General features: G+C 29.5%; 1 protein-coding gene across 3 annotated transcripts in view; it reads right to left on the bottom strand.

Annotated features, from left to right (window-relative positions):
• Positions 1-23,574, bottom strand: part of MICU3 (Mitochondrial calcium uptake 3) — a 53,670-nt gene that overhangs the window by 20,857 nt on the left and 9,239 nt on the right. For 2 of the 3 annotated variants that reach the window (XM_067265558.1, XM_067265559.1), the window contains exons 4-9: positions 23,301-23,348; positions 17,042-17,124; positions 16,362-16,442; positions 11,688-11,765; positions 8,744-8,844; positions 385-562 (exon numbers count right to left, since the gene is read on the bottom strand). In XM_067265558.1, coding sequence (XP_067121659.1) covers positions 385-562; positions 8,744-8,844; positions 11,688-11,765; positions 16,362-16,442; positions 17,042-17,124; positions 23,301-23,348 — 569 coding nt within the window. The remainder of the gene's footprint in view (positions 1-384; positions 563-8,743; positions 8,845-11,687; positions 11,766-16,361; positions 16,443-17,041; positions 17,125-23,300; positions 23,349-23,574) is intronic. The other variant, XM_067265560.1, reaches the window with a different exon arrangement.

Below are 23,574 nucleotides of genomic sequence, written 5' to 3'. Positions count from 1 at the left end.
ATAATTACCTCTTGTATCAATCATGTGTAAAGACCTCCACAATGTCATTTTTGGTGACCTAATGTCATCACCAAAAATAACATCAGAGCAACAAACCATTGCCTTATGCATGCTATCACATGACAATAAAGAAAAATCATAATCACATGTGTAAGGCAATGACTTTCTGAAGGCCTGTGATAAGCATAAAAAATTTTTTTCGACCAAAGTTTTTGCACACTTAGATGGACATGATGGGACAGAGCTAAATAAGTCAATTTTGTAAAAAATGCTTACAAAAAAAACTAGCAGAGCAGGTGCAGAAAATCACTGTTATTATATGTAATCATAAGTTAATATATTTTCAATTTCCAAAGAATATCCAAATTTAAATTTATACTTTACTTTTTCATCCGGTATTCTTTCTTGTACTCTTTGTATATAAGCTTCATAATCACTACTGTGAATATAAGTATATCTCAAAAGTATTTGAGCAAAATCTACTTCAGATATGGTTGGCATTCCTCGAGAAAATTCCGTAAATTCTAATTCAAGAACTTCTGTCTGGAGATTATCCATAAATCTATAATAAAAGAATACATGTGATTTCATGATCACTTACAATTACAGTTTCAATTGTAATTTTTAAACATATAGGAATTTTAAGTCATTTTTAACTAAAATAATATAAAAACATATATAACAAATTTTGATTTTAAAATAAGTTATTAAAAATATATATATAATACAGTAGAGCGTCGTTTACCCGAAAGCTGGTCAACCGAAAGCTTTCCAATCGGACTGTGTCGTGCTGACTCGAACGTTTTTGATACTAGATTAACTTTTAAAGTATAATTTTTTTGTTTTTATGTTTTTCAATATATTTATTTTGTTTGTATAAAATAAAGAAATAATTTTTAATGATACAATAGCCTCGATTATTATTATAAAAATTTTTGTTAGGCTTAAAATAGATGAAAATTCAACATGAAGTGACACGCAACAAAGAAAAATTTCAACATCGGATAGGTTAATATATTTTTTTGTACATAATCGGTTATCCGAAAAAATCAGTTATCTGAACAACCCCAGTCCCCAATTGAATCGGATAAACGACACCCTACTGTACATAGACATTTTAAAGACAAATTTTGACCTTCCAAAATATGGTAGTTACTGTTAGATTATACCTGAAACATGGATATGGTATTCATTAGCTTATACTGAATGTATGTATAATAAGGATAATTGCTTTCATTAAGATGCCAATCAGAGTATCTTTGTATAAATGCTATATATATATATATATATACCTCCAATGGTCTATAAAACAAAGACAAATGTAAATAAACTGAATTTATTACCAAAAGTTAGGTACAAACATGGTTACTTTTTGACATAATCACCATGAAGATTGAGACATTTGTCTATCAGTGGATGAGCTTTGAAATCCCCTCTTCATAGAATGATGCTGCTTGAGATGGGCCCGAATGTTGTTTTGAAGATCGTCATTAGTCTCAAACCTCTGCTCTCCTAGCCACTTTTTCTGTTCAGGAAAGAGATGGAAGTCGCTCGATGCCAAATCAGGGATATACACTGGGTGTTTAAAGTTGGTGAAGACTTCCACCCAAGCTTGGAACTTTTTAGTGTGTGAAGACTTTCATCTCTTTCCTGAACTAAAATCATGGCTAGGAGGGCAGAGATTTGAGACTAATGACAATCTTCAAAACAATGTCATTAAGGTCATCTCCATTCACTGGCAGCAACATTCTATGAAGAGGAGATGGAAAAGCTCATCCATAGATATGACAAATACCTCAATCTTCATGGTGATTATGTTGAGAAGTAATTATGTTTGTACCTAACTTTTGGTAATAAATTCATTTTGTTATTTACACTTGTCTTTTTTTTTATGGACCATCAGATATTTAAAAAGAAACAGTCCTCGTATATACAAGATAAATAAAATAAATAAAAACTTAAACTTTGCATAAATATACGATATATATACATATATATGTCCTATATTTATGTAAAGAAGGATATAGATTATTTAATCAAAGAAGACACAGTCTGTCCAAAATTTGATTAAATAAAAATTGCCTAAAGACGAAACTCAACAATTAAAAAAGAATATAGATTATATTTAAGCAATTGCTAAAAATCTTCACTATGTTGTTAAGAACTTTATTGTACATATGTCTAATAATAAACATTTTCAAGCTAAAATGAACACCTACAATGAAATATTCTACATTAATAGTTTACATAGAACAGCACCAAGATAGTATTGTTACATACAATATGATAGCAGGACACTAACATTCTTTTGCTTACACTCTGCCATTTACAACAAGAATATAAGATTGGTACTGTAATTATCTATTGGAAACAGCACGTGGTGTAGTGTTTGTTTATTCCAAATTTTTATTATAGTAGAGTCCTGCTAGTCTGAACTAATTGGGACTGAGCCCTGTTTGGATTAGCTGAATAATTAAAATAATGCAGAAGCAAGCAGTAAAACAGGTCTGGTTTATCTAGATCCAACACCATCAATGATGTCAGCACCCTACCTTTTATTTCATCTGACTTGTACTCAATAGAGGGTGCAAACAGTTAACAAAAACAAGTTTTGTATCTTTGAAATGGCAACCTGCCTTCATTGTTTACTTTAAAATTATTTTAACTGTGTAAAAAAAATTGTTTTTAATACACAGTCCAGTATTCCAATCAGTTGACTGATGCTACTATGTGAGTTAGCATGCTTTATTTGAATGTTAAATGTACTCTTCGCTCTACATTATTTTAGTTTAGTTTAGTCTGCTGCTACAATGGCCACAAAACAAAAGCACACAATGTGTACATTGAAAGATAAGCTGGATATTTTGAAAAGACTGGGTGAAAGTGCAACAAAATTAGCAGTAAAGTTTGGAGTGGGCAAAGATCGAGCAGTTTTGTGATCGATCTTTGATCAGCCATGTCAAACACTGATTTATTAATTTTGTAGTATTAATACAGTACTACAATAAAATACAATTTTTTTTTGTGGAATTCTAAATGTTTTTGTACCATTAATACAATTTAAATTTAAATAGAAAATAGATAAATGTATATTTTGCAAACTAAAAAAATTTCTCCCCGCTGACCAAAACATGTTCAGATTATGCAGATGTTCTGATTAGTGGTGTTCGGACTAGCAGGACTCTACTGTATTATATTAATCTCTCTGTTAAATGAGTTGGTCAGACATGAGTTTTAGTTGAAATTATCTATAGTAGCCTGCTGAAGTTACAGTAAGTGTGTTACATAGTGGTGATTATTACCAATATTCATTTGCTTACAGTATGTAATAAATGTATGCATTTTAATAGTTGACTATTAATTATGAAGAAATTTTTCAGGCTTAAACAGGCTTAATTTAAGCAGTAACTTTTTTATAAAAATATATTAGATTATAAATATTTCATATCTATATGATGCAATTTAGAAACACAATACATAATTTTAAAACTTTATATAATTATATATTTAATTTTTATAAAAAACTTACATATAAACCTATATATTATATAAACTGAAAAATCTATATATACATAAGTGACAAAAATTATCACATTATTGAAAATTAATTTATTTAAATCTAGCTACAATAATTTATACAAGTAATAGTCCAAAAATAAGTTTCTTGAGTCTACTGTTAGCAGGAAGTTTTACTCTGAAGACCAAGTATTTTATGGATAGGAAAAGGTATATTTTTACATAGTTGTCCCTCATATTGATGCATTTGTCATAGTTCTTCACCAGGATAAAGAGAAATCTCTAATATAGAAGACTGTACCCTGCAAACGGACAAAGTTTTGAAGGCTTCTTCCATTTCTTCATTGCTGATGAAATGCTGTCCTCCTTGTGCCTCTTCAAAGCTAGGAAGGAAGTGGAAATTGTGGGACATAAAGTCAGGACAGTAGTGGGTGATGTTTGAGATGTTCCCAATTGAATTTGGTGATAAGGAATGCTGTCACTGCTACATTGTCCTCAATTGTTATCAAGTGGATGACCTCTAAACTGAGAAGACCTGATTTCTTTCACTGAATGGCAATTTCAATCTTTTCAGTATGTTGAAGCACATATTGGCTACTGATTGCATTACCAGTAACTGGTTTACCGATATACCGGTAAAATAAAAAAATTATACCCCGGTAAATTTACCGGTAATTAATTTTTTTACTGGTATTTCAGTAAAAAACCATCTTAATTAACCTGATATTTATTTTCTAAAATTCCCATGGGTATTTCCCGTGAGAAGATTTCTTTTTTCTCTCACCCCATACCATAGCGAGAAAACTAGGGTCTCTGAAACAGGATCCTGGTTGTTTTTTTTACCAGGGAATTATCCCGGAAAATTTTTATTATCCTGGAAAATCCTGCAAATTTTTTAAAAATTCACTTTTTTCTCATTTTGTGTTAAGGTTGAGGAAATTTTGCCAATAGAAAACATAATTAACCCATAAACTGTCAGAATACATTTGTATTTATTCATTTTAAACTTATTAGTTTTTAAAATTTTTGCTCGTTATGGCATGTCACAAATGATCAATAATCAACACGTAGCTTATTTCTGGCAGGACTCTCAAAATTCTTTACTTGTCAGAACCTGTAATATCTGGAATAATTGTGCTTACGCTCTATTAATATTTAACCATGCCCAGTAGCTTCAAAAACTGAGTAACGTCAGGTTGTGCAAATTAGGCAAGGATGTAAATGAGTACGAAGTGTGCAAGTATGAAATTTTTCTTCATAAACCTGATTATTAAAGCAAATGAACTGCCGAATTATTGAGCTATAAGCTTAATGCTTCTATTAAAGCAGTCAAGTAGATAAATCAAGAATAGTAGAGAGCAAAAGAAATACTACAATCTCGAAAACGAACTAGAAATCTTTCAGGCCACAGGTGAAAATCACATAACATCTGTCTTCTCTTGAATGCATTAAAAATGATTCCACTCACATCAATTGAATCGGAAAGGGCATTCTCGGTAGCAAGACTTTTCATTACTAAAATAAGAATTACATTGAGTGATCGAAATATTGATGATCTCTGCTTTGTAAAATCTTACAAAGTATTATTGTAAATTTTTATATTATGTTTTATTTAAAAAATGAAAATTGCCTTCTAAGTTAGAAGTTTGATCTAAGTCCATTTTTTTTCCAATTTTCAACTCAATTCAAAACATTTTTTTTTTGTTGTATGCAGTTTCCAGCAAACTTTAATGATTCTTTTTTTTCTATTTGTGAAAATTTCTACGTAATTCAAAAGTAATTTTTAATATGTATCTCACACAGCATTATTAATATGACTTTGGAGGTTACAGAATGTATTAAATTACTTTAAAAAATGAAAAATAATTATATCATTTGATTCTAAGATATTTTGTATATCTTAAAAATAATTAATTCTATCCCAGGATTTCCCGGGATCCCGGAAAATAGTTCACTTTTATCCCGAAATCCAGAGACAAGAAAAACACCAGGAAATGAGAAACCCTAGTTCAGACTCAGATTCTGGTGAGAGGTGTTTATTGCTTACCACACCGTCAACTTCTCATGTCGACACAAGAAAAAAATCTACAATAAAATTTAACAATGAAATAGAAATTGGATTTATTCATTAAACATCAAACAAGCGTAGACACTGATAACAGTAATATTAGTAAATTTAAAAGTGTGAGAAATATAGTTAAGAAAGAAATGAATTACTTCATAGAGCAAAAAATACAAGGAATGCATCTTAAAAAGGTTTTCAATGCTCTAATGACAGTATGTCCAACTAGTATTGGTTCTGAGAGAGTTTTTTCTAATGCAGCTGCCATTTGTACGAAAATTAGATCTAGATTAGATGATGAGACCCTAAATGTATTATGTTTTTTAAGAGCCTACTTTCAAAATAAAGAAAAACACAATTAATAATTAGCATTATTTCAATGTCTGTTATGTCATAATAATTACTATTATAAGAATATTGTTTGTCTAAACTGATAAAAAACTTGAAAATAAATGGTTGTTCAATAATTCTGTCAGTAATTCAGTTTTGTTTTAAATTATTTCTTAATACGATTTTACCGGTAAATTACCGATAAACCAGTAATTCCGAATAAAATTACCAAATTACTGGTAAAGTAATATCCAGTAAATTTGCAATCGCTAATATTGGCATTCAAAGTTTCACTTTTTAGGAAATCGAGCAACTGCACCTCTTTGGCATAACAGAATACTATGAGAAGAATCTTGCCTACTGACTGAGTGACCTTAATATATTTTAAAAAGAATGATGTCCAATACTTGGTATTTTTATTCTGTAAGTGCATAGGCTGAAAAAATATGCATACTGGAAACAATACATCAAATTAATTATACTTTTTGTAACTGCTATTTTAAATTTTTATCAAGTAATGTTGTTTTCTACAAAATTTTGCATATATTTTAATATTCTTTCTGCTGAAAATGAGTTAATTTTTCTGGAGAGCTGGGGAAAAACAGCAATTATTATATTATTACAGTTTCTTTCCAGACATGAAACTACAATTTTAATGAAGAAACATTAATAAGGAACAACCATGCTCAGCGCTGGCCACCTACGTGTTAGCCGACCCACAACAGGTCAAAGCAGAATGGGACAAAACACGGCTTTTATAAGTAGTTCGAGACATGAAGCATTGCCGCTACGCAGAAGCATGGCAGATATGTAAAGCAGCCCATCAAGGTCGCTCCGTCAACTTCAGAGACTCCACTAAAGTTTCTGCAGTTTGGCATTCAAGCTTACTTTAATATATGCCCTCTCTTGTTTTTACTGTATACTTTGGAACTCAGTATAACGGTGGATGTTATCCCGATCCCAATGTCTTACCAGTATTTTATGTTTATTTTTTATTTTTATTTTGTTTTTCCAGTAGTTTATATATTTTTACGTGCATATTTTTTAACTTTAGCTATGTTTTAAGATGACTCACGTGATTTGCAACGGATTAATGTTTAAAAACGTTCTAAAGCTCGTTCGGTTTGTGTTCATACTACGTTTTAATTTTACACTGTTCTTTTCTTGAAAAAGGTCTTTGAACAAGACCAAAAACATTTGAAATATTAAAGTTTGGCTGCACTATTTAAAGGTTTTTGAGTAGGTGTTTAATTAACTCAAATATTAATTATTTTGTCAAATGTACTTTAATACAACTAAAATTTAATCAAAATTCTATTGTACTATTTAATAAGAATATTTGTATTAATCCTAATGAAAAATGTCCATATTGTATTTCAGATCAAAATGAGACTTGGAAACACATCTTTTTGTAATAGATATAATGACTGTAGAGTAAAATGTGATATATCTCAATTTCAATGATGGGAAGACATTGCTTTATCTTCTGCCTATGAAGAAGTATCTTGAAAAATTGTATTATTTCTTTTTGCACGTTCAAAGTTAAGAATATAATTATATTTTTGTACATGGTAAAATTTATATTATGAGTTGTATATTAACAATAATGGTTATACCAATGCATTATCCCCTTGTAATGGACATTAATGTCTATTTCCTGTCTACTGAATCAAATCGATAGGAAATGCCCCAATCTCCATGCCAATGGTTGGCAGCTGCACCATGACAATGTAGTCCCAAACATTGCTAATGTGATGACTGACTTTTTGGTCAAGAACATCCGATATGTATTTATATATAGCCCAGATTTGGCATCCCATTCTCATCACTGAAGTTAAAGTCATGGGAAATCCATTTCCCATCCACAATATCAGTGGTCAAAGCATCAAAGGTAATTCTGAAGAATGCCCAAAAGAACTGACTTACATCTTCAAAGACTGCAGAAATGGTAACAGAAGTGCATCAAATCCATGGAAAATATTTTTAAAAAGACACACTCACTATGTCCTTAGAATGATTATCATGCGAGAAAAAAATTAGTCTCAATTTGTTTTGACTTGCCTTATTAATACATTAAATAGTCAAAATGAGTTAGAATTTAAACATTTAAATTAATACCGTATTTACTTGTGTATAAGACAAGGTTTTTATTCATTTTTCACTGTTTCAATAACCTATGTTGTCTTATATGTGCAAGTAAAGGATTCTTTGCATTTTTGCAATAATTTTTGTGAACCATGTATAGTTCATACTACCAATTATAGCAGGGTGCTATCAAGGTCAAGGTGAATGTCACTTTCAAAGAGATGGTCCAAAATAGCTGGTCACTTAGCAATGATTATAAATGTAGTTATTTCATATTTGTTAAATTGGTATTTTTAATGAATATTTGCACATTCTGAATCATTAAAAGTAAATTTTTTCCTGTCATGCACATTATAATCTTTTGGTTTGGCTATGTGGGTGTCAGGTGGGTGGAAAAACATTCCTCAAGAGCTGATAGCAAAGTCATTCGGGAAATACTGCATTTCAAATTCACTCCACGGATCAGAGGATGATGCTTTGTGGAGTGAGAATGAAAAAGAGGAGAGTTGTAACGAAGCTTTGGAGAGCAAGTCCAAGTAGACAAAAGGTGATACGTCAAGAAAACACATAATACGTGCATACGTGCAAGAAAACACTTAATACGTGCATTTGATAATATTTTATTTGTGATTAAATGAAATAAAATTAGAATTATATTAATAAATCTAATTTTTTTTTATTTTGATTTTTAAAGTCACATCTCATCCTCTTGTGAAATCATCTTATACACAAGTAAATATGGTATTTAACCTGTAAAAGTCTCTGAAGCTGAGATCTTCATTTCCTTTACGGCCAAACAGATGGATAAGAAGAGTCGTGTCATCCATGTCAGAAATATCAAGTGCCTCATCCTGCAATAAATTTAGTTAATGATAAACATTAAAATAGAAAAGTTACCATAATTATTGATATAGCAACAATATGATAAGGATAAATACACACGAAATACTATGCAAAAAATTTCTTGCTATGATTAGCCTAATTAACTAACGATCTGCAAATTAAAACTAAAATAAAACTTCCATATTTGAATTACAATAAATATGTCAAAGTAATAATTTGTACTATACAGGTGTACCCCAGATTATGTACATAATGCATATCATCAAGTAGTGGTTGTATCGTGAATGGTTGTGTTGTGAATTACCCATTTCCCATACATTTACATACATTTTATTTTAATTTGTACACATGTTCGTACTTAAACTGAATTTTAAATAAATGCATATAACATCAATAAACAAATAAGACACAACTAAAAGCTTGGACGAAACTTATATATACATGTTGTAGCGCTAATTTGTATGTAATTACTAGGACATTCAATAAGTAATGCACATAGGCCTTTTTCTTACTCAAGGTTTATTTTTTTTACATATCCAAATATACTACATTATTCTCCAATTAATTGGCTAAAAGTACCCTTATTCCACATAGTCTCCATTTAAATCTATGGCCTTATGCCACCTACATGCCAGAGCCTGTATGCCAGTTCGGTACCACTCAGCTAGTCTCTGTCTCAGATTGTCTCCACTTCCTGATGTGCGGAATAACCTAAGCGGTGAATAACTGTGTTGGCACTACCCACAGAGATGCCTAGTTGAGCAGTAAGTTGTTTCGTTGTTACTCGCTTGTCATCTTGAATAAGCCTATTGACATGTTGAACTGTCTCTGGGGTCACAGAAGCGTGTGGACATCCTGAGCATGGAAGATCTCACAGTCTTGCTTTACCTTGTTCTGTCTTTAACACTCTGTTAACCCAATGTCTGACAGTATCTTATCCACTGCTTCATTCCCATAGACATGTTGTAACTGTCTGTAAATGTTTGAGATGGTCTCGTGCTCCACAAAAAGAAATTCAATCACAGCTCTCTGCTTTGTACAGTACATGTCTCAAGTGCAGCTGCCATTTTAAAACTAAACTACACTAAACCACCTAACGGAATTAACAGAAACTTCGTGCCATTATACAACAATTGTTAAAAATACATTATGCAAAGTTTCGTCCAATTCCAATGAAAGGCAGCCGAGAAATAAAATTATGTGCATTACTTATTGAACAACCCTTGTACCTTACAATACAGTATCAGGCTACAGACAAAATAATTCAAAAACTTTATTTTAATTCCATATGTTACATAGGTTATGATGCTACACTACCGGGTGAACATAGGATCGATACACATGTACACCTGGCGAAGTTCGAACCCAAAAGTGAGGTCATTGAGTAAGGTTGCCAGGTCCATTAAGTTCAGAGTTCCTTCTGGTAGCAACTTTTGGATTTATGACCAAAGCTGTCACCACATATATATTTTACAACAGATTTACATGACTTTGCATATTTATAGAAGACACAGTTCCATACATATTTTATTTGGATGATGATTTAATAACTCCTGTGCTTTTTGTCGAAAATTTCTAAAATCTTGCAGGGTGGTTTGTTTATTAAGGGGATTGATGTTATTAAATTTTGGTGATTAAAGGTCAAGAGGATGGGAAGATAAAAGGGGTTGTGTGTATCTCCAGTAAGGTCAAACTTAATGGTAATTTTACTTGTTATTAGCATTTACAATTTTTTAAAAAAACCTGTTCCTACCCTGAAAATTAAGCTTTTAGCCATTTTACAATAGTTAAAAATATAAAATTTTAAAAAATAAAATATTGTAACAGAAAGCACCACTAAATTATGCCAGGAAAGTTAAGCAACTTGTTGCTGGATTTTTATTTTAAATTAAATGTAATCCCTTTAATTTCCAATGTTTTGAATGGTGTTGGATTGATGTCTGTGTCTTCATCAGTTATCCTTAGAATATTTTCTTCATATAGTATAAATACTCAAATAAATTGTGCATTTACTGATTTTTCTTCATGGGTTTCAATGAGCTGTTCAATATCTGCTGCATCAGGTTTTTATATTCAGTCTGTTGAAAAACTTGATTACTTATCAGAAGTTTCAATATCATCTATGTTACATTTTACAAATTTCAAGATTAGCACGCACAATTGTCCACTATTCTTACATTGTGTAAAATCAACTATATTATTCAAAAGTAATTAATTAATGACAATTTGCCAAATTTTCTTAGAACCCAGACATTTTTGGTCTTCAACTAGATATCCAGACATAACACAAAAACCAGACAGGTGGCAGTACTTGGAACAGACAAAGCATTGTATTGGTGGGGATAGCTTAATCAGATTGTGGGAAGGATACAAATATATGACAGTTGTATCTGTAATTTGTTTTATCATGAGATAGTCGTAACCTGGGGTACACTTGTACAATAGCTTTCTTCCCAAACATATCAAAATAAAATTAAATAAAATTTACTAATTATTAAAAGTTCTCTATGACAAAATGTTCACTGATAACTTAAATTTGCATTCATATTAATTCGTTTTTCAAATTCTAACATTGATATCAACAGAGTATTTAGTATTCAGTGTTTATTATATACTAAATTTTTATCACAAATATTAATATTCAAACATATCTCTTTATATTGAAAATAAGCATTTATTAGGTAATGTTTTGAAGGATATGATATGCTGCTCAGCAGATGAATTTAGATTTAGCGAGGAAAATGTATCTTATAAAAATTACTTATAAATTAATTAAAACTTTTCGTACCTTATTATTTTTATAAAATAAGTACAAAGAAATTTAACAAAAATAAAAATTATAACAACATACCTTTCCAATACTTTCACCCTTCTCTTTCCTTTTCAACATATGACCTTTATGAGCAACTTTACTAAAAATCTTTTCAAGCTAAAGCAATCAGCAAAATTAATAAAATGTTTTTCAAATTAATAATATTGATTCACTGTATTAAAGAAAATATATATATATATATATATATATATATATATATATATATATATATATATAGAAAAAAATCTTTTAATTTCAGTAGTTATATGATATAAAACCAAACTGCATTTTGAATAGTTAAGTTTAACTTAGAATTCAATATTCACTCTTTAATTTTCAGCTCTAACTAGTTCCTTTTCAATCAATAGTTGGTAACAGTATCATTATATAATATTTAAACAAAGATAGCAGTTATGTTCTAAATACATTCAAATTTGATGAAGTTATATTTCAAAAAAATTTTCTTTATGTTTCTCATAAAATATTGTAAATTATTTTTTCAGTTGGAATTACATTAAATATGCTATTCAGAAAAAAATGTAAACAAATTTCAATGTATTCTTGGATTCATGTTGCATGTGCAAGACTAGAATTAAATTGTAAATTAGAAAGCATCTGCTTTCAACTAATATTAAATATGTAGTTATTTTTTTCAGAATTATCACAAAGACTGGAGATAAGCAGAGAGTTGGCAAAAAATAGAAATTTTCTGTAAGCTTTATGTAGACATGAAAAAAAAATCAGACATCATTACATATTTTGTGACTTCTTGTTTCAAACAAAAGTGAATTTACAAAATCCTAAATAAACTGAGAAAAAATTGTGACAGCAGTAAAAAGTTGTGTTCAGATCAACCAAAGGTGTAATTGAACAACAAAGACAAGTCTGATGCCTACCTCCAACATCAAAGTTGGTCTCAATTATAACTTGACCAAAAGATATGGAATATCAGACAAAATTATGAAAAGGATAGTGTTTGACATGGGACATGTGCTGAGAAGACAAAAGTTTGTACAGTGAAATTCCATTAACCCAATAAACTAGCATGTTGAACTTGTCACTGGGGGTTTATTGGTAGGTCCAGATTTAAGATTTTCATGTAAAAGCACTCAAAATGTGCACTTCTTGGAAAGGGGTGACAGTTCTTTTAGAGATGACAAATGCCAAGATAATATGATGCTGTGCTATGTAAAACCAGTTAGCTTATGTGCAAACAATTGTTTTCTAAGCACTTTTCCAAAGACATTAGTGCATGAGTTTGATATGAGGAGATAAAATATTTAACATACTTAGAATCAATAATTATCATGGAAACAGCTACAGTACGTTACTGCTCATGTACTTTGATAATTACACTACATCTGTATTTATATGCAATAAAAGTATACAAAGTACAAAGTAAGAATAGTGTGTTCTTGTTTCAAGCCAGCCAAGAGTAGGAATGACCTGAAAAATTGAAATGAAGTGTTATACAATCATGAAAGGCAGATTTGTACAGTTAGATTGTATCATGAATGCAATCATGAATAGATATGTAAAATTGTGTTCGGTGATCGAAAAAAACCAGAAAAATTTCCACTGTCTGATAAGGTGGCATATTCAATAACCTGGCACTACATTAGTCCCGATGATGCCAAATTAACAGAATATCACTGAACTAGGAATGAACCCAGGTCAAGAATAGAAAAAACAGCAGTGACTGTGCACTCTCTTCAAAGGCATCAGTAATGCTCTCTTTCACCTTGACATAAGAATGAAAGTTACTATCCTTTCTTGCATCCTCATTCTACAATTTGATTTGTAAAGAAGGAAGAAATGCCTGATGACAAGAAAAAATTACACCACAAGGCAAAATTTAGACAGAAGTTGCTATCCTGGCTTGTAGTTTGACCAAAATGACCATCAGAGCCATTTTTCATAAAGTAAAAAAAAAAATTCATACACAAAGAAGCAGGAGTCATCTTGGCTTTTTTAAAACAATTGCCAACCCATTCACCAAACACATTTTTTATTTGCCAAAATAGAAAGTTATCTATCAGGTTACTTTTTCATTTACTGTGACTTTTTGCACCAACCAGAAATGAAAGGATGACTGACAATATAAAAAAATGTCGAGTTTTTATGACTGAGTTTCTCAAGCAATTTTATTTTTGTTTATTAACAGTGAAATTGTATTGCACTAAGACAAATTCATGTTCTGTGATACTCTCTTTAACTGTGTTACTTTTTTTTCTGGACTGCACTCTAGCTAATTGCCACTTCAAGTGCCAGATGATAAAAGCAATTACCAAATGATTTTGCCAAACATAATTTTCACAAATTGTGAATTTTGCAACTGGCAGCAAGATCCCTGAAGATATATAACTGACTGCATTGAAAGGAGACTGTATCCTTATATCCCTTATATCTAAATAATGAAAAATACATTTATTGACCGAATCTCACCATTGCTCACTAATGCATCTCAGACTTATGCAAAGCTAATTCAGTTTGACATCAATTTTGTGCCAGAAGAAAGCAATCGTCCAAATTTACTCCAACGTTGACCAATTGAAGAATTTTGGCTTATCATAAAGGACTAAACTGGTCTATCTATTCTAATGGATGCCATGCAAAATTAAGTCAGGGATTGATTAACAAGATGAAGAAAAAATTGGCTGAAGTTCCAAATAGCTACAGGTCAAATTTCATGTTAGATCCTAACAGCTATTGGTCAAACCTCATGTTCAGAGTTCATTCTAGGATTCATTGAACTGCTAAACAAAAGGTCTTCAATGTATCTAGTCTTAGAAATTTTTTGCAAATATATTATGGTATTCACATGAGTAGCCTCATTTTCTTGCATTAAGTTTTTAATAAATTATACTTTATATATATATATATATTAAAAAAATTATACTATATAAAATATATAATGAATTTGCATGTCTTTTCCAAATACCATGTACTGTATAAGTTTAAAAATTAATAAATAAAAAAAATATTTAAAAAATAAAAAATTCAACTTATAATTTTATAAGTAATTTAGAAAATGACAACTAGAAACAAAAATATTTAATGACATTTATATAACAATTTCTGGACTGAGGGTAAGCTCCTGCAAATGCCCAGCAGACTAAAGGGGTTTTTTTTTGTTATTTTTAAAAAAAATCATAAAAAATTAATAATAATTATGTCATATCTTGAAATTTGTTTCTTTGTACTTTCTGCAACATGAAATAATTAAAAGAATAATAATTAAAAAGAAAAAAAAAATGCCTTTTTTAAATTTAAAAATAGTCTGACACCAACTGGGTTAAAAAAAGCTTCAAACATTTTATTTGGCACTTAGTTTGGGGCCAACACAAGCTTTCAATTGTATTTCTGACCTGGAATTATCATTTATAAATGTAAACCTTAATCAACTGATAACTTTTTATGTGCAGAAATTTTACAAAACATGAAAATCTTAAACAATGCATGCCACTTTAGCAGTGAAAATTATAAATTTTTCATTAAACATACTTCCTACATCAATTATAGATGAGTCTAAACCATCTAGCTCCATCAAATAATATATAAAACTAAACGTGTGAGATTTGTCCTTCAACTTTTAGAGAAAATTGGCTTTACAAACAAGACTCACCCATTGATCAAAATAAGTTAAATTAATTCCTTAATATGGAATTCAATTAGGCTATTCACTTTATCAGATATGTGTTATTTATTTAAAAAATTAAATTTTAACCCATCAAAATAGATCAGAATAGATGAAAACATTGGGGAATGTAGTTAAACATTTGGTATCTATCATTTCTCACAAACATATGAATAGATAAATTATCAGTCCAATGGGTTGATTGCTTGCCAGTGACCAGTTGTATAGCAAGGATCAACTTTAACTCAGTTGGAATTTAAAATCTGCATATAACCTGACTCCTTTCAAATTATCTTTCAAATATATAACCCACAGATTATCTGCATGAAATTATAGTAGTTCACAATCCTTCAATGCCAAAATTTAGATTAAGCACTTTTCTATGCAATGTATGAAATCAAAAATGTTAATGACCTAACATAATAAGTGTCTCTCTATAATACACATTGAAATAGTAATAGTTCCAAAATTTTATTTAAAGTTTTTAATTGACTCAATATGTAAAATCATTCTCTACTGGTAGGAGGTGCTAATCTTCATTAAAAATAAAAAAAAAACACCTAAATAAATTTAAAAATAAAAACTTTAATTCCATACAGAATGTATTTTCTTCAAACTCTTTTCTCTCATAATTTTATTTTACTTCAAAATTAACATCTTCCAATTTTTAGCTTTGCAATTTTGTTTATTGAGGTAACTATAAATTTAAATGAAAGACATAAATTGCCAATTTGAATTTGCCCAATGCCGTTATTTAGCATTAAATGTCTCCTGCAACACTTAGTGTTTAGAATTTAATTTTAATAGAAATATTTTTAAAAAATAAAAATGTAATATAATACAAATTTTTATTTTTAGTTTGGATCTGAATCAAAATTAGAAATTAATGATGTCATTTATCATAAAAAAACTAATATGTATATATTCTAATGACAAAAACAATTAACTAAAATCATTAAAAATTTTCTATCAAACATTACATTTTTTATATATAAATTTTTAAATTATTACATGTACTATCATGTTATTATTTAAGAAAACTTAACTTGACGTATAGCATGAATTTTTTCACTTACAAAATTCCTTTCTGATATAGAATAGAGCCCAACACTTTGTGCAGTTTTCCTAAAGTGTGACACTACAGTGAGGTGTTGAACCTAAATCAGTTGTCAATAATAAATGTGCAAAAATAAAAGAAAGACAGCATAGAAAAACAGAAAATAAAACAATAATTAAATTGAAAACAACAGTTAAATTTAACTGAAAAAAAAATAAAAGAAAATATTTTAAATTTAAGAAATTTATTATAGAAAAAGAATTTACAAAATATCTTCTTTAATAAATAAAGAACAGAAAATTATTTTAGAATTTATGTTAACAATAAAATTTTTAGTTAAAATAATTTATTAAATCAATAGCTGCAAACAAAATAAAAATAATTAAAGTAAGTTAATTTCATTGCTTTCATTTGATAAGCATCTATATTCATTCACAGCATAATATAGATATTAATGAATTACTTTCGTAAAGATTACACATTTAAGCATAAAAATAAATTTTATTAATATCTTCTGCATCACAAAAAATTGGGAACCCTTTTTTGTTTTTCTTGTTTTTTTGTTATAGAACAGTTATATTTTTAATTCTGAATACTGCTAAAATATATTATTCTTATCATTACTCAATGCAATACTTTAAATTAAGTTTATTAAGTTTAGATTAGTTTAAGTTAGGAAATAAAAAAAATATAACTTACAACTAAAAATTCTTTTTTATCAATTCTCTGATTGCAATCAGTATCAAACATATTAAATGCTATTCGAAATCCAGAATGTGGTTCTAGAAATCAAATATTATGTATTATATGTTTTTGCTAATTTAAGTACAAGATTATTAGTGACAGTGCATAACATATGTGCTAAATGAAAATGAATTAAAAAAGTACTGAATTACAGTCAATTAACATTAAAACACTGATAGAGCAAATTCTCATGTCAAAGAGAATTTTGCCATTGTAACAACATTAATTTTCACCCAATAACAAAACCAAAAACTTTGTCGGAATTTGTTAAACCAAACCAATTATCTTCACAACCTCCAAGAAATAACCCTATTTCCAATAATGGCTGCTTTTTATACTTTTTGAAGTGAACAATAAAAAGTAGTAATGTAATAAATGTTCCATTTTTAGTACCGTATTTTCTGGCGTATAAGGCGATTTTTTAATCCAGAAAAATCTTCTCAAAAGTCGGGGATTGTCTTATACACCGGGTGTCGTCTTATAGGGCGAGTATATCCCAAACACTATATTTTAACTGTAAAAGTCGGGGGTCGTCTTATACGCTGGAAAATACGGTAAATAATTTTCTTCTCCTAGTAAGCAATGATGGGTTCATCCTCCAATTGTAATGCAATTCAAACATCTAATTTTAGTGGACCATTCTACTGTACTCAGAAAATAGGGATTGAGGTTTAAGGATGCCCATCCCTTTAAATGGATGTAGTCCCATTCAAATGTGCTTTGCATATCAGAAAGTGCATTCAGTGATGCCAGGTTCAATTACTTTGTGACAAATTTGGCTCTTTTTTTTTACTCTTTTGGCACCACAAGATATTTTTCTACTTTTTTAAACAATCTTCAAGAGGAAAAAATCCATGGATTTCTTTTAGATTTGTTGACAAAACAAATTGCTCCACACTTAAACAGCTAAACATCTTTTCCTCATTTTGTTTGATTTGAAAATCATTTAGAACATTAAATAAAATAAAATTTATTTATAAAAATACATTAACTTTATTTAGTAAATTGATTCAAAATATTATAATTTAGAGATTTCAATTGCCTATTAAGCCTTAACCCCCTAAATTAAACAACCTTGACCTTGACCCTGAAAATCGTTAATACGAATTTTTGATGAAGAGAACTAACAACTGTTCCCTAGCAATATGTATTAATGCAAGTTGACTGTAATTACACAGAAAATGTTTAAAAATATTAAAGTTGTTATTAAATTTAGGACACCTAGGCACTAAAAGTCATAAGTTATAAAAACCACCAGAGGGATATTTTAACTGTTTTACATTTAAAGGCAGATGAGCAGCCTATAAAGAAAGGTCGACTTCGCTGAGAAATTGTTAATTCCTCAAATGTGCATTTGAAAAGACTAGATTGGAATAAAGACACATTTGTACGTATTGTCTTAGAAGAATCTTTTTATAGATTTTTTTGTAAAGTCATAAGTTATAATTTTTAACTGCTTATATAATTTTAAGTGCCTAGATGTTCTAGCTTTAGTTATGTAAGTTAATAAATTAATAAAAAAATAAATAATATTATAAATAGGTTTGGATCATAATCCCGAAAGATACAATCCCAAATGCTGTAATCCCAAATGTTGAAATCCCTAAAGGCTAAAATCCTGAAAAATCACAATCCCAAAAGATTGAAATCTCAAAGATCAAAATCCCGAAATGCCTAAAGTCTTCAATTTCCAATGAAAAATTTGTAGTTTGTGTATAAGTGCATGCAGAATGATTTCTGCATATCCTAAATAACGTAAAAGCATGACACAGAAGAAGGGAAAATTTAGTACGGAATGCTCATGTTAGTGAATATCGAAGAATTGCAACATTAAATAATTTCAAAAAGTGCACCATGTAGAAAATGAATATGAGCGTATTTTGTGAGGAGAACCATGCCCTAAAAGAAAAAAGAAAGCAGATACTCATTGCAAAACAATACTTCAAAATATAGTTAATGATTGTGAAAGTTAGCCAGCTCTTATGGCTAACTTTCAGCATTGATTTTTATAATTTGTAATTCTATATACTTGATTTTTGCTACTATGTATTAATGTGATAATAATCAATATGTGTGTATTACGTACAGTGCATGCATATTGACTATTACTGTTATTAAATATTTTATTGTATAAAAGGGGATATGAAGTGTTCTGTCATGTGTTTATATGTTACTCAAATAAATTGTGTTACTGGATTTTAAAGATTTTTTGGTTTGTCATTACTCAAATAAATTTTGTTTAAAAATGTAAATAAATGACTTTTAAAGATTTATTATGATTATTTTTTCCAGGATTATATTTTTGGGATTGTGATTTTTCAGGATTTCAATCTTTTGAGATTTCAACATTTGGAATTACAGTGATTGTGATCTTTCAGGATTATGATCAGCACCCATTATAAATATATTATATTCAAAAAGTTTTTTTAAAGCAAATAAAAGTAAGAACAGAGCCAAATAAATTAAGATAAAAGATCTGATAATTCCAATCTGAAATTTGTTTGACCTAAAAGATTCATACAATGAAATATTACTCATAGTTAAGAAAATTCTTAGCTAAAAAGTTAATGTTATTAATATGTATAAAGTTTATAATATCAACTAAGCTCAGTTATGATAGTTATGAACGTTTAATTTGTCTTTGTTGAGAAATTGATTTCTAAATTTTCTTACTCTTATATTGTTGCTTCTATCTCAATTTAAAAATTCTTAATTTTCTTAGTTTTATAATATTACTCCTATTGTAGGTTAAAAAATACTTTTTACAATTTATAAAAATATATTTTTTCTAATTTATGTTCTATGATAAATGTCTTCTAAAATTAATGATTTAATTTTAAAATTTAAATTGGTGATTTGCTTTTTGTCTTTATGTTACATAATGAGTCTATGAGCACTAAGTTTTGGCTCTATGGAGGAATTATTACTAAGGTCCGGATATTTTGGGTGCCGCACCCACTCGATTTTTGAAAGGGGCAGAGTATAAAAAGACAAACTAAATCAGTTTTAGTGCAGTAGGCCCACTTTTTGCCAAATTGTTTAGCACCCAAATGCACCCAAAATGCAAACCTGCCCCAAAACAGTGACTTGCACCCAAACTACATATTTTTACCCAGCTTTCCTCTTTTTTACATTTTCAAAGAATATGTTGACAATTATCTTTTTTTTCGTAATTTTTATTCATTCATTTGAGGGAAAAAAACAGATTCATTAAACTGGAACACATATACTGAGGAAAAAAATACAATACAATAATTAGCTTACTCTTTTTTTTTGTTGAGAAAAAAGGGATAAAGAGAAATTTTCTGGACTAAACAACTAAGCCTTAGGGCTCTTCTAAGAATGTAAATAGATTCACTGAAAATCTGCAACATGTATTTTCTTTTCTAAGAAAAGAACAATCTAGAATATTCTGTATTGAGGTCACTGTCATGGTGATATCATGTAAGAAACATGATTTGTTGATTTGAATTGGTAACGGATGCTGCTGAGGAGAGATCGTTGAGGAACATGATTGGTTAAATTTTAAATTGGTATCGCATGCGTCCCAAGGAAGAGACCATTGGCAACCACATCACGAGATTTGGCAAACCTGGAATAGAGCTACAACTAGCATAGTTGCTGATTGGTCAGCTGTCAGCTGTCAACGACTATATAAGATCGATCTGTCACCTTACCCTGATTTGTGAGCGCAACAGTTCCTATTTACTTTGTTCGGTGTCGACAACATACGAAAATGGCAAAAATGTCCACATCTAAACTGAACATTTTAGCAAATAAGTTTAAAAATGAAGGCAGATGCACAGACGGAAAAGTTCTTTGCTGTTCCATTTGCAATTATGTGATTTCGGTTGATGTGAAACACCAAGAAACAAAAATCAGGCAACACGTGAGTTCGGAAAAGCATAGAGAAGGCAAAGAAAAAAGGAAGAATCTCGAGCAGATATTTATCCTCATTTCAAAAAGGAGAAGAATCTCTAATAATACATTTTATGCAGATTTAACAACCGCTCTTCTGCAGGCAAATATACCCTTATATAAGGTAAACAATCCAGCCTTTAAGTCATTTCTCCAGAAATATACAGGAAAGCTTGTCCCCAATGAGAGCACTTTTAAAAAAAACCACGTGAAACTAGTTTATGATCAAACAATATCTAAAATCCTGAACTTTGTCAGAGACAATCCTGTAGTGTTTATACTGGACGAAACAACGGATTCCATAAAACAGTATGTGCTGAACATTCTTGTTGCACCACTGACCAGATGCTATGTACAACCAATATTGTTCAAAATGTACCAACTTGAAACTACGAACTCAACTACAGTGTCTCAAACTTTCAATGATGTTTGCATCAAGTTGTGGCCAAATGGTGTCCAGTAAGAAAAGGTTTGGTTTGTCATTACAGATCAAGCATCTTACATTTTGTCAGCATTCTCAAATTTGAAGTGTATCTACAACAACCTAAAGCATGTGACTTGTCTTTCCCATGCACTACACCGAGTATGTGAACGTATTTGTGTAGAATATAGCAAGGCCAATGACTTCATTTCAATAATGAAAATGGTTCTTCTCAAGTGCCCTAGTTGGGAACGCTTGTACCAAGACATAACTGGACTGCCATTACCACCCAGTCCAGTGGTCACCCACCGAGGTCTTGGATAAACAGTGTGGTATTCTACTGCGAGAAAATTAATGCATTTATCAACGAACTTCCTCCTGACAATTCTGCGGTTGTTGGCAGTGTCAAGAAACTAGTCGCTGATCCAGTAATGACCACAGAGCTCTATCCGTGCATTCGTGCAAGTTATTGATGGATAAAATCAACGAGCTGGAAAGACGTGGAACTGAAATGCGGGATCAGTGGAATGTCAGGCACTTGATGTACTGGATGGTTTTGCCCTGGACAAACTCAGATCTAGTTTATCAGAAAATCCTGATTTTAAAAATATTTTGGATTGCACTGAACTAGAATTCCAAGTAAAAATGAAATATGCCCCCTTAGTCTTGGTCAACGTAGAAAAATCTTTTTTCTTATATAAAGACATTCTATCCTCCAAACAAGGAAACTTCACTTTTAAGAACATTAAAATGGTTACTGTTGTAAATCGCAATGCTCATCTTTATGTCTAAATTGCAATAAACAATTATGTAGTTTGTAAATATAATACTTCTTGTTGGTTTTTGTCTTAACAATACAGCATTTAAAAGCACCCAAACAAGCACCCAATCCATTCTAAAAATGCACCAAAAATCCAGACCTTACTTATCACACACTATTTCATGTTGTCAGAGTGATCACACAGAAGTAGGCAGAGACAGGTTTACGTCTGAAATGTCCATTGTTGTCATAATAAACCCGTGTCTACCACTTCTGTGTGATTACTTTAACAATGTCAGTAGTGTGCGATAAGTCCTTCATAGATCCAAAACTTGAGCTGTTGATTTTGAAAGTGGGGCAAGTCCATTTTGCAAAACAAACAGTAAGTTTATTCTTGTTACAAATTAATATAAAATTTATGTTTTTAATCAGTTTACAATAAATATCTTGTAATATCAGTATAAATTTGTTACTAGTAATTATTATATCGTCAATGATATAAATTACTGATATTTAATATCTAGCAATAACATAAAATAGACTTGCCCCACTTTCAAAATCAATGGCTCACTTAGTGCTCATAGACTCATATTTAAAATTTAAATTCTACATTATTCATTTGTGTTCTTGCAAACTAAAAATAATTAGAATGGCCAAAAATGTACTGAATAAAAAATAATTTTGATTTTGTTGACCTAGTTTGGATTTTTAAATTGCGATAGTGCCAAGTTCCACATTTTTATAACAAAATCAGTCTACCATAATCATAACATAGTTTTTCATAAGCAATTATACAGATCTATTAGTTTTTTTCTCTTAATTTTCTGCTTTAAATATCATAAATTATAAATTATATATTAAGTTCTCATAAGATAAAAAAACTTAATTTTTTTCTGAAATATTTATGATAAGTGATAAATAAATGCCAATTATGTACAGAAAAAATACAATTTATAAAATTATAATAAATTTAGATGATAATAGAAAATTATTTCTAATATATTTAGTAAATTTCTAAAATTAGTTAAAAATGAATTTATAAATATAAATTAATTTCACTGAAACAAGAATAAATCAGCTTATTAAATAATTAAATATAATAATTAAACACTTACTTGTAAGAACAGAGAGTAAAAATAAGTATTCTGTGTATGATATTATTCCTACAAATAAATATAAATCTTTGTTATGAAAATTTTAAAAAATTTACACATGTAAGCTTTAAATATATAATTAAGATTTTAACATAAAATTTTGTAATTATACTATATAAGCATAAAATTTAATTATTATTAAATATATTATAAAACAGGAAAAAGCATTAAATACAAATTCAATACTTTGAACTATCGAATATTACATAATTATAAAATTAACAAAGAAATAAAA

Source organism: Centruroides vittatus, unplaced genomic scaffold (genome assembly GCF_030686945.1).
Source record: "Centruroides vittatus isolate TY-2023 unplaced genomic scaffold, ASM3068694v2 contig_2311, whole genome shotgun sequence".
Classification (NCBI taxonomy): domain Eukaryota; kingdom Metazoa; phylum Arthropoda; class Arachnida; order Scorpiones; family Buthidae; genus Centruroides; species Centruroides vittatus.
The sequence above is the reverse complement of the archived record's forward strand: the minus strand, read 5'-3'. Positions and strand labels throughout refer to the sequence as shown.